The sequence below is a fragment of the Cygnus olor genome, chromosome 14 (genome assembly GCF_009769625.2).
Source record: "Cygnus olor isolate bCygOlo1 chromosome 14, bCygOlo1.pri.v2, whole genome shotgun sequence".
In the NCBI taxonomy this organism is placed as follows: Eukaryota; Metazoa; Chordata; class Aves; order Anseriformes; family Anatidae; genus Cygnus; species Cygnus olor.
The window spans coordinates 5528028-5541093 of record NC_049182.1 but is presented as its reverse complement, the minus strand read 5'-3'; the positions used below and the strand labels follow the sequence as shown (position 1 = coordinate 5541093).

At 37.9% G+C, this 13066-nt stretch overlaps 1 protein-coding gene across 1 annotated transcript in view; it reads left to right on the top strand.

The window, feature by feature from the left end:
* The window catches only part of ADAMTS2 (ADAM metallopeptidase with thrombospondin type 1 motif 2), a 242893-nt gene that overhangs the window by 15469 nt on the left and 214358 nt on the right, over nucleotides 1–13066 (top strand). Inside the window, exons 3-4 of the mRNA XM_040573311.1 lie at nucleotides 1636–1689; nucleotides 4945–5021. Coding sequence (XP_040429245.1) covers nucleotides 4973–5021 — 49 coding nt within the window. The 5' untranslated portion in view covers nucleotides 1636–1689; nucleotides 4945–4972. The remainder of the gene's footprint in view (nucleotides 1–1635; nucleotides 1690–4944; nucleotides 5022–13066) is intronic.

Below are 13066 nucleotides of genomic sequence, written 5' to 3'. Positions count from 1 at the left end.
CACTGACTTCCCTAGAACGAGTGGTTGCATCAGCTGTAGAGTGCCCCATTTATGTGTCTCTCTTAACTGTTGTCTCTGCACTTCTTTTTCACACTGACAACAAAATGGTACAGTGCTTTAAAATTAACCACATCAGCCTGCAAGGCTGTAGTCTTGTAAATCACAAGCAGAGAGTTGGCCATCAGATCTGTTACAATTGTGGAGGTAAACCCACACTTTCCTAGTGAAAACACGTCTTTCTTAGTATAGGCGTTGTCTGCTCTAAGATGTTTTGACAGGTGTTAGTATGTAGCAACAAACTTTTTCTGTGGAGCACTCGGTACTGGTAAAAAGTACTCAGTCCTAATTTAGAAATGCTTGTCACTTAGCCATTTTTGTGAGTTTTATCTATGGGCTATTTCACAGTCGATGATCTCGTGGGAAAAGCCTGTGGGTTCTAAACAATGCGTGGCTTTCCTTTCCTGCATTGCTCCTGTCAGGCCATCAAACCAAATAATTTCCAAATCCCTTTGACTGATGTGTCAGAAATTGCAGCACATTCAGTAGGCCAGCATATAACTTTGAGACATAAGGAAATTTAATGTTTAATGTGCCCTCTTCTGGTTCTCATTGATTAATATTAGGGGAATGGAAACATCATTTGTTCGACTTGTGTGCAGGAAATGTGATCTGGCACATCCAAGTGGCTCTCAGGTGGTAGGTGCTAATAAATAATTACACAAGAGTTGCATTAACTTCATTTTACTTTGTTTAAGGAATGGTTTAAAATGTAAATAGTTGGTCAGCTGGCTTGCAAGGAAGAGGTAATGTAGAGCATTTAAAAATACATTACACTTAGAAAGCCATAGAAACATGGCTTTTCATTACAGGCTTTGCTCTTTTTTATTATTTTATTAATCTCTAATTTCTCTGTCTTATTCTGTCTATATTTGTGTAAGAGGTCACTTGCTCGTAGTCTGTGACTGCCAATTCTTCTGTTCAAGAGTAGATTATTGACCATTTTCTAGCATTTTTATTGTTATAAGGCTTTTTTGTGAGTTTGCTGTTGGTGAAGCCATTCAAAAATTATTTGCGTAGGATTGGCTAAAGCCCGTAAGTCACATGCTATTTTAGCTTTTTATCTTACTGAATTCAGGAGGCAGAAGTGACAGAGTAATGAAAAGTCAGAAGGGGGAGAAGTAGATCAATATATTGCTAAATTCTTATTGAAATTCTCATGCGTAGAGTGTTCTGGGCAGTTTTATTTCTGCTTAACATTTGCTGAGTAAAAGTCATTGCCCTAGAGATGCAAGATTTATTGACACACAGAGATGAAAATGATTAGCTAAAAGGTTTCTGCATGAAGAGAATCAAAATCAGCTGAAACACTACAGGGTGGCTCATATGCAGGAGGCAGAGCTATTTCAAATAAGTTATTAATGCTCAAAGCTGAAAGCTGAGCATGTTGGTGTTACACCAACTATTTATTCTTTGATTCCTTCACGGGGACCCTAAGCTTCTGAAAAAAATCTTTCATTTATGTATATGTAAGTTTATATATTCTATACACACACACCGCTTGTTAAAGTTTATAAAAGCATTGTTGTCTTTTCATAGATTTATTTTCTAATTAAGTACGTGTTTGTTTATTTGCAGTTTCCAGCTTTTCAAAAATTGACTTTTTGGAATGATCCTACAGGCCTGACACAGGTAAAGCTCTATGGCAATATATTCTCATTCATTAGGAATCACGCTCAGTCATTTTTCATTTAATTTCATATGCCACAAGCTAGGTATATTGGTGCACTGTTTTTAGCTTTATAAACACGTGAAAGATGTTGGCATGATTTGGCTCACAGTGCATGCGAGCCCTCCAGAAATAGTAGGCAGAGCTTCTGCTTTTTGGCCTATTGGAGAGTGGGTTGTGTCTTCAGATGTGACTTTCCCTTGACTTTGTAGAGGCAGAGGATAGCAAAGCCTGGTAAGCATAACTGTCCAGACCAGGTTGAAGTACAGTGTGATTTGGTGCTCCCGAAGTCAAATGTAGGGAACAATTCGTTAACTAGGTGTTGTTCAAAAAAATTTACCAATCTTACTACTTCTGCTTACAATTTGTGTCACAACACTTGCAGTGATAAATTGTGGTAGGCCACATCTTTGCTTCCTTCATCCTGTTACTGAATGGACAGACATCCTTGCAGGTAGCCCTGAAAGAAATCTGTGGCACTCTAGAAGAACACACCCTAGCTTTCCAACACGAATGTTCTGTGTGTGCTTTGTCTCATCATAGAGACTCTGATAAACACAGAATGTGCCCAGAAGGTGCTCGAAACCGTGCTGGTGTTCAGTAGAATCCTGATGGTCCTCAGAATCAGAACTGGGGTTCAGGAAGGAGATGTCTTATTGTTCAGCTTGTCTTGAACGGAGGATAGGGCTTTATACATCTTACTGTTTCTCCTTGCTAAATCTGGAATGCTCCAATCAAAACCTACCCAATCAAAAAGATTAAATACAACCCACAATTCAGAGAAAATAAGATGATAGATTACTGAACACAAGACAAAGCTGGTAGTATTGAATAATTATGTATATTGTTGCAGGAAGTGTTGTATGATATTTAATTCTAAGTTTCATGCAGGTTTTAAAGCTCTGAGCAGGTTTTATTTTCAAATAGAAATGATTAAATATAATTTTTCAATATTTTTACATGATTAATGTAACAAGCTGATCTTTCTTTGAGTACATCATAAATACCATCCACATTGGTATGCTATATATGGAGAGTTTTATTGCTGTAGCACTTTATGAAATTATTCTTTGGGAAATTATAGATAGTCAATGAATAATTCAAGGGAAAGAATAAAACAAAATCTAATAAACTCTGCGTATGATTGAACTTTGACATTATTACAGTAATGTCTATATACAAACCTCACTGCTAGTCTGGAAAAAGGATTCAAGTAGAGCTTGATTTTTATAAGAGATGTTTTCACTCTTAGCTTGTCTGAGAAGAAAAGTGACAATTGTTTTCTAATTGCTAACCTGAACACCAATCATACTTGCTTCTGTTTCCAAAGAAGTAAAGAGTAAAAGATATAAAAGATAAACTGTTGAGGAAATACTGGATTTTTGCCACAGGTTCTAATCACTATAACAATTTCTGGGAGTCTGAAAGTACTCCTGTAAATCAGAAAATGAAAACCCTTGTCTTACAGGACTATAAAAATTCTGCCAGGCACAAAAAAATAAAATCAGAGCAACAGTCATGGCAGCAAGTAGAGAATGGCCCAGCTGGAATGAGAAAAAGGGGTGGTATCACTGCTAAAAGCAACTTCTCTCCCTTTGCCACTTTGGAGGAAGTGAAGGGCTGAAGCAGAGGTGGCTAAGACAGGTGGGTGATGGGGTAATGGGAGGAATGGTTTGGCTTTGACTGAGCTGGAAAGACCTGTGTCAAGTAGCGAGAGACCGAGGAGGTACCATATTTGTGTTTTTTTTTAGTGTACAGCTGCATCACGCATGTCCATGCTAAATTACCGGGCTATGAAAAATAGTTATAAACCCTCCAAGATGTGCTTTAGGCTGGTATGTTCGAGTCCCTGGCACTACCAACTTGAATAGCTCCTTCCAGGGAGGCTGGGAAACTAGAAATGGTACAGAAGTACAGCCATAAGCCTAGGAATGGCTTTTGTTCACTTTTACAATCTAACAGCCATAAAGGGAAAGGGAGCAGGGCAAGAGAGGGCCATTTCTTCCTCCAGTGAGTTACAGGCTAGTTAGCACCAGACTCCTGGTCGGAACTACCATTGGGATTTTGCTCTCTCTCCCTCCTGCATACCTGCACAGGTGTCCTGAAAAGACTAACCTCCTAGTTTCGTACAGAGGACTTACAAATGCCTGCAGTATGTTCATGTTATGCAAGCACTGACTCTGGACACAGAGCTAGGCAAAAGCCTCATCATTTCACTGATCCTTGAGCCTGGGAAAGGGACAGCGTCAAAATCAAGCCCTCCCCTTTGTATTCTCACTTGCCTGGAAAAACCATGAGTGCTTTTTTGGAATTGCCTCCTGGGTCGTTACAAAACTTGAGGTTGTTTAATTTTAGTTTATTTTCATGACTAATCACAGCTTCACAAGTATGGAAATATGTAGGTGCCTGGAAATTTGTAAGTGTAGGGGAATTGGCTTCCACTGAATTCTGTTCTTTCTCTTGTTCAGTTTTTCTTTTGAATTAATGTTTATTTCACAAAACTGAGGGAATTGTTACGATTATTATACAAGGACCTGATCTATATGTAAATGAAATGCAGTGAAATAGGAAAAAGGAACTAATTTGCTATTAGAAGCCAAGAATAAGTTACTTTGGCTAAAGCTTCTACGTAAATATTATTTCATATATCAGACCTACTTCCCTCCTGTCTTAATGAATTCTTGGGTTGTAAATTTGTGAAAGGCAAGATGATTAGGAACACCATTATTTTAAGCATGGTCATCTTCTATGTTACCAGAATACTTCCAGTTACGAGAAGTCTAACATGAGTCTGCCTTATTTTTAAGGAATCTAGGGAAACAATTGTTGTCCTTGTGGTCAATGAGTGATGACTGGATGTTTGGAGACTTCTCTCTGCAACAAAAAAATTGGATTATTGTCTAGTCTGGACCTTCCTTTGTCTGCAGAGAAGTACATAGTCCTTCTTAAAGAATCTTTAACAGTTTTTCCACTGTGTTGGGATAAGTGGCAAGAAACCGAACAGAGAGTATTCAAGAGGCAATACCGCATTTGGATTTGTGTCAGTTAAAAAGAGGAAAGCTTTCTGGGATTATGTCAAATTCAGTGGCATTGATAGCAGGTTTGAGTAAAGATGTTAAATGTATTTTTAATATAAAAATGAGGTATGCATGGATCAAGGTCTGGACTAATTGAGAATACCATGCATAATTAATTTGTTTCCATCCTGTTTTTTCCGGTTCATAGGAGGGAAACTTAGGCAGAGAAATGACAGGAGTTACTTTGTGGTGTACCTACTTATCAGGAAACAACGAATGTAAGTTTTTTTAGTCTGATCATTTAGTGTGTCATTTCTCAGTGTAAAAGTTACTTGTATAGTGAGAGAAAGATGCAAATACTTACTAGGCACCTCTCTTAAAATGTTTAAATGTGCTCTTCAAATTATGTTGGCTGTTCTCTCTTAACACTAGTGAGCTACGATCGGTCAGATAAAAGTTACTGTCATCAGCTGAAGATATGGGTTTTAAAGTGCAACTATTTTTTATTTCACTTTATTTTGCTTGCAAGGGTTTAACTTTGATAAACTGCTGATAAACTTGGTGTTATGGAGACTCGTTTCTTTGGTTGTAATATAAGGAACCTGTGGCTTTTCTGTTAAAAGCAAATCTGTTTTTATGTGACTTCCTTTGATACTTGCAGTATGTACAACACACAGTGGGATCAGTTATCAAAAAGGTGACTCTCTAATGCAAGCTAAAGGCTGAAATGATGAATTCCACATCTGTTAAATAGACTTAATTTCTGGTGACATTATAAACTGAAAAGGGCAACACGCTCCTTTTTCATCACATGCAGATCTCTCCAAAACAGATTGAAATTTAGAATGTGTTCAGAATTGAAGGTAAAACATCCTCTAGTCACTGCTGAGTGATCAGAAGAATGCAAGTTACCCTGTTAGGGTAATACTTCCTGACTCTTCAGGACACATTTCTGCTCAGAGTATTTTCTAAGATCTTGCTGGTTTGGGTTTTACAATGTTGAAGATGGGCTCCTTTGAACATGCTTGGTATCAGTAACTTTGTGTGGTAACATGAATTATATGTCATCTGACGAAAGTCTCATGTTTTGGCATGCTAATCCACTGCCTGTCCGAGCAATATGAACATGAAAAGCAACTATTAATTACAGGTTGTTATTAAAGGACATAGTCAGAATCTGATTCCCCCATCTCATGACCTGCTTTGGAATTACTGCTGGTGTAAAATTTAAGGGAAACATTGGCAAGTCATAACTGACCTCATTAACTTTTTGTACATCTGTGTCTAGGGTACAAGAAAAATTTGCAGAATCAAGTTTGAAATGCATTCTTTTTTTAAGGATGCTGCACAATGAAATATCTGCAAGTTTGATACATTCTGTAATAATCGCTTTGAAACAGCATTTTTAGTTTCTGTTCATGGAAATCTGACACAACTGTTTCACAGATACTTTTTTAACTTCGTTTCACTCCCAAACCCTTTTCTCTCCAAGGAAGTGATGCTGGATTTGGGGTTTCTTTATTTCTGCTTTTCTGATGAATGTGTTATAGAACACGTGTAATCTTTTTCTGTTCTTTTTATTGTGTATGAAAAAGAGATATATTCCACCGTTGCAGCTAAAATGAATTTGGAAAATAGTTTTTCTAGCCGATTATTATTATATGAATTTCTCAACTGTAGCCCACGTGCTATTGGTTAAAATACTTTGCCATGGATAGACTTCCAAGTCTCTGGTTTAGTGATGTATTCAGAGAGATCATGATTGCTCAAAAGCTTTCTACCAAAAAATATTGTTATGGTATAGTCTTAGGCTCTTTGTTTATCTTGTGGTTTATATAATTTGCACCAACTCTGTTTGAAATTTTCAGAGAAGTTTTTTCTTATCCGAAAAGAAACTGTTTTTCCTAAAAGCCTGGTCTAGAGGCTGAAGTGCTGGAAATTAACAATAACAAGGTAGCGTTGGTGGAAAAAAACTGGTATCTTCTTCAGTGCATTCATCTCAACTGCTACTGTTTCTCTGAACTCAGGGGGCCACAGGTCAGGAAAACATGGTCATAAAGGCACCACACAATTGTCTTTCCAGAATTACGTAACTGAGAACCATAACAAGAATCTGCAGAATAAATATTCTTTTTAATACACTTCTACCAAGTAAATGTACATTGCAAAGTCATGGCCAAGAAAAGGATAGAAAAAGAGAGCTCTACTTCTAGTAAAGACTAATATTTTCCAGCATTGTTATATTTTAGTTTCTCCCACTTCCTCTCAAAATTTTTCTTCTGAATTACAGCAGAACTCTGCGTCCTCCTAATTCTTTTTGTAAATATAATCACTGATTAGCATTCAGTGAGGTGCAATTTACCCTTGATACATGTAGCGAAGGGCTCAGCCATGGGCCCGGTATTGCTCTCATATAAAAACGACTTCATGCAGCCTCAAAGACTGCAGCAATCACATTCCAACATTTTGAAAACAAAGACCCAGCAAAATTCTAATATGACTTAGAGGAGTGTGTTGAGATCTTTGTACCTTTTGAGAGTGGAAATATAGTAAAGACAAAAATGGGGAAATTTGAGGGGTCAAATCCTCACCGTGCTACTACTTTGATTCTGCATTTTCCATAGGAATTTTTTTCTTCTGTTGTTTTGTTTTTACTCTAAAGGATATTAGTTCTGCCTTTCACCTTATACTTGTGCCTTATAGATTTTAATTAAAAACCCTTTTCCAAGAATGGAAGAGAAATTCTGAGTATGCATTCTTAATGAAATGCTTATTTTTATGAAATATTTATACTTTTTCATTCTAATCTACTTTTTTCCATATCATTTTGGGACAGCAGGTTCTTAAAGGGCATTTGTTTTGTATTTTCAGTGAAAGTTTGATGTTATTTGATGTAAATAGCTTCTGACAACCTAAGGATTTAGGTTTAAGGATTTGGTTCTGTGGAACCAAAGCAAAGGTAAATCATGTGTTGTCTGAGAAACTTTCTCCTTTGAGAACATCAGACTTCCTCCAACTCAGGCGAAACTGCAGAGGCCTGGGTTCTTATTCAGTCCTCACGTTGGCCAGTTCTCGTCCAACTTAGTGCCAGAACTAAAATCTTCAGCTGGGAGATAGCTCTCAAATTATCATAAAATGCACTGCTTTCTTTTCTCATCGTATCACATCAGGGCAGTGCAAACATCAGTGCCATTTAATGAACTGTGATGGTAGCTCATTGGTTCCAGGCAATAACTTTTTACTTAGCTCTACTATACAAAGATTAATATTAGCATGATCACTTCATCTGATTATTATTTTTTAAGCTGTCCCAATTTTATGGACGCTGTATGAATAAATTGTATTTGTTCTTCTTCTTTCCCTTGCAAGCACAGTTCCCTAATATTAAATCTTCCAACATCCTGCGTCCTTTCTATCAGGGTGTGCTGTTGCTGGGCAACACCAGATTTGCTCTTTAAAATTATCCAGGTTTCTTTAGCCAGCTTTGTGAGTTGGTGCAACAGGGAAGCAGTAATGTCTTAATGCTTTAAAAATATACATCTTTTTTATTCAAATTATTTATTAATATTTCTTGTATTTGGGCCATTGTGCATGGGTATGTGTCTGTATGTTTAAAAATAATAGTTTCACATAATTTGTTTAATTCTGCTATGTGGATGTTCGTAATTATGTAACTGTCCTTGTATAACATGCATTAACTCCTTGTACATAGGTGAAACGAGAGAGAAACATTATAACATACATGTATGTAGGAAAATTTTATTAGAAAGGTTTTAAATTTCTTTTTCTTCCTGAAGTATCTATGTTGCTGTTTTGTGAATGCTATTTGAGTGCAGATTCTTTGTACTGGGGCTTCAAGACAATTCACCCTTCTCCTTAACCTTGCTCATCCTCAACTTCCAGATATCATAAAAGTTGACAAAATATTTCTTCTGACCTTAAGACTGAGTACCATAGGAATCATTTTCCTGTAGATTAAGTGCTATTAACTATTTCAGCATAGGTTGCAATTTTAAGCCTAGGCCGTAGGACTTTGTAAATCCCAAATGTTTTATTCTTCAATGTCAATTTTGAATGACAGTAGAAAAACTTTCACTTGCAATATTTCCTTTATTGGACGGATCCTGTGAATAATACGGTCATACTCTAGCCAGGTAATAAAACGTATGTGTAAGATTAGCACATAAATTCAATGGGACTCCATTGACCCTTTGATTCAATAAGGTATATTTGAACTTTGACACTCTAAGCTCACAATATGGAGGTATCTTTAACATCCCTGGACTTCAGTATTTCTATAGAATGAAGCATATGTGAAAAAGGAAACTCTTCTTAACTGGATCTAAGTTTTTATAGGATTTAGCACTGCAGACTTGTTGCTGCACCACCGTGGCAGAGAGAGCGTTAAAGGGAGTGTTTACATTGATTGTAACTGGAGCAGGGTCAAAGGCACTTCAATGGTAATATTTGCTAATTTTAGTAGAACAAATGATTGTGTCACTTTGAAAATGACTTTTAGTCAATATGAGATTATGGGTTATCCTTTGCTATTGAATCCTTTGCTCTGTTTCTGTTGAAAGCAGGATTCTATTGATTTTGAAGGAGCAAACAAGGGATCTTTCTGGCTATTAGAAGGATATTTCTGTTGCTCACTGCTGTTTGCAGTAGCCAGCTTTGTTGATGATGGCTTACAGCTGATTGACCACTGGCAGTTTCTCATTTATTTAGTTGGGAAAGAGGTGCATGTGCTGCAACCAAAGCCAGTGGTTTCTGCGTTGTTCCTTTTCTAGGCCATCAAAATAACAAAGCATGCGATATAAAGTCATTGGACTTGAATAACCTTGTCAGTGTATTTTCTTATGGATCAGCTTTTTGTCACCTGCTCGGGCCATGTAGTTAGTAATGGCTTCATTTTGTTGGAAAAAAGCTCGGAATCTTCACATGTAAGAAAATGGGAAGTTAATACAAATGGCTTTCTCAACTAGCCATCTCTTGAGACTGTGCCAAATCTGTCAAGCATCACCTGCCACAAGCCTCATGCACCATAAGGCCCATGGCTTGGCTCTGTCCCTGTGCCTTTGTGCAGCCAGATTTGTATCACAGCCAACACCGAGACCACTCTGTGGTTCTGTGCGGCAGGTCGGGTCTGCTTGACCTGACTCAGGACTTGCATCTGGCTTGTGGGGTCGCAGAACAGGAGAGAGGCTGGAGTTTTGCTTACATAGTGGAAGCTCACGCTCCATAAACCCCCAGTGAAAATTACAAACCTCAGCTACCGCACAGGGCTGTGAGTGCCCTTCTCCTGTTGCAAGACTTGGGAGATGCTTTGAGAGAGACGAGTCTTGGGCTGTCTGCCGTGTTTGCACATTGGTAGAGAGCCATATACCAGGAGCCGAGTCTTCCCTGTCTTCTGCAAAAAGTGGTGTTAGCACGAGTTCGAACTGTTGGTACAAGGAGTGCATAGAACAAACTCTTGGCAGTAAGCTTGTTCATGGAGCTGCACTGTCAGGCACAGAAAGGGAAGGACTGGGCTGCAGCTTCGTACTTGCTTGCAGCTGATTTCCAGCTCCTTGGTACTCAGTGGAGCAATATCTCCAGCCCCAGCACTTCGTCCTCAGCTGCATATATCCATATATCTACTCTTCTTCAGTGGTAGCACTTTTAGAGCTATGCAGTGGGTTGGGTCAGGGAGCTAATTTGACTAAAAATGAATATTCTGTTTTTTTTTGCTGGGTTAGTTTACAGTTGTACCAGTTCCCTTTTCAGACTCACTGTGCAACCCTGGGAGAGCTACAGCCAGCGTTAGAGAGGCAATGAAAATGAGTAGTTTCATAGAGAGGGGAATTTGGAAGTACCCCATTTCACTGGCAGACTGGATTTATGCTGGATTAAAGCAGCTGTGTAACCATGGCCACAGATCTCGTAGGATAGCTAAAGGGTTTTACAGTTGCTCTCTGTGCTTTTCTGCAAAGCTTGTAAATACTTGCTTTGCAAAGGAGGAGTACCGCAAGAACCTGGTGTGTGAACTTCTGGAGGTTTATGGGACTTTTCCATTGTTTGTGTGATAAAAGGGGGAGTTCTGGGGAAATATCTTCATACAAACCAACAGCATAGTCACCAGCTGAATGCGTAAGTGGAAGAATCTTGCCTATTCTCCATCACAGCTTCCTTCTTAGAGACTTTCTTCTTGTGTGCTCAAGTCAAACTGAAGATTAGAGATCAGTTTTAAATTAAAAGGAGAAAATATTCAACCCCCAGATGATGAAAAGAAGGAATTGGAATACACAGTGCTTGAATGCACCTGCAGAACACAGGGCACTAGAAGAAATGCCTTGGCAGTCATTGCAGAGGAGACAAGGAAGAAGAGCACAGCAAATAATGATCAGAAAATGTTGATTACCACATTTTTAAAGCTGTGAGAGCCCCTTGAAAATGTTGACCCAAGCAATGATTACACCTATGAGAAACAAAAGGTAATTACTTAGGAGTTAATAAATCCAAGCAGGAAGACAAAAAGTGTATCAGGGGAAGGTGTTAAAATGATGTGCAAAGGATGAAAGGATATTTAAAACCCAGATGTTCCTTTATGAATTTATGGAAAATGAGCCTGCTTTTGAATAGCACTTTGAAAGCTCCCCAAGGAGAAAAAAATGCATTTTTAAATTCTGTATTTCTAATATAGTTGGGAGAAGTCTTATTAATCAGGTCTCAGAATGATCCCCTCTCAACGCATCTTTGTATTTCTCTTTAAGAATCTCATTCCCAGTGATGTTTGCAAAAAAACTTGGCTGCAGTTAGGTTGCTGGTTACTTACACTACAATTTATGGTGTTAACAGGTAGTATCTGTATCTGCTTGCTTGCCTCACCATGGTCTGCTGGTGGTTACTTGTATTTACCTGTCTCCTGCTCTGTTTGCATGGATGGTAACCACTCTCTGAACAGAGATAATTTCTCGATTCTGTGTTGCTACATACATCATGTGCCTGGGTCCTAGCCCTTGGCTGAGGATCCTGCTTAGTGTCACAACAAGGATGATGCCATTCAAATACCAGTAAACTTTGCCATGCTTCAAAGCCTTCTGATCTCTAACCCGTGCCCATTATTGCGAATTTCTGCTGCCATTTCTGGGCTAAACTTGTCTCCTTTGGACTCCTGACCCTCACTGACTGAACTTATTAAACTGAGTTGCAGTAATTCCAGTAAGCTGAACAGCCAGTTGGAGAGGAGAAATAGACTAAAAAGCGCCATAAAGACTAAAACGGCAAAAATCAAATGAAAATCACTCAATGTTTATTACTGAAAAAAGATAAATGATTTTTAAGTCAATCTTGTTATAAGATATTAAACATGAACAAATGTTACATGCTTTGCTAAATCATGGCAGGGTGAAAAAAAAAAAAAGGAGCCTAAGTCCACGTAGTGGACCTAAGAAGTGAGATTGGCCATCTTCTTTAAGATGAAAGACAAACTTCAGTACACCCTCTAGTTTGTAGAAAAGTATTTACAAGCCAACTTGCATTTAGTTTCATTCTTACTAAAGCATTGAAGGCACTTGCATATGGCCAAAATCTCAGTGAACACCTTTCAAAAGCCATCAGTTTTCTTGGTGTCAGTTGTTTACATTTTCACATTATCACCCTACAAAGTCTTGAAGAAAGACCATGGCCAGTAAATTAGCCATTTTGGAAGAGTTAACTGGGAATGGAGCAAATGTTTTTTGATAAATGAGGCTGTTGTTCTTTACTCAGTTGTTAAAGGGATTCAAAGCTTTGGGCATACAACCTTCAGTAGGTCAGAAGAGTAGGTCATTAGGTTCGTGTGGTGTACTTCAACTGTTATCAAATAAAATTGCATCCACTCAGCTAAGTGAACTTATGCTTAACTTAAATCATACTGCAAAGCATTCAACAGAACATTTTGTTCAATTACATTAAACTGAAGCAAGCAAAAGTCTTAGTGATGAAAGTTTTTTCTTTTAAATTATATGCTTGATATTTCAGAATCTTTAATTTCAGTTTTTGAAAGTCACAAGTAGCTATCAATGCTGCACATCATTATCTAAAACAAACACTTCATGATTTCCCTGAGCACATCCTGGAAATAATGATCAGTTGCTGCCTACAGAAGATAACAAACAACAAATATTATACTGTAGAAAGAATGAGATTTTGCACTGAAGCACTTATCCTATGCCTCTTTTAATTTACACATTATTCAGATGGCATCTAAAAGAATATTTGTTTATACACCAAAAGTTAAACTCATTAAAAGGCGCCACCACACAGACAACTCAGATGTATATTTATTTTCCAAAATCTCATT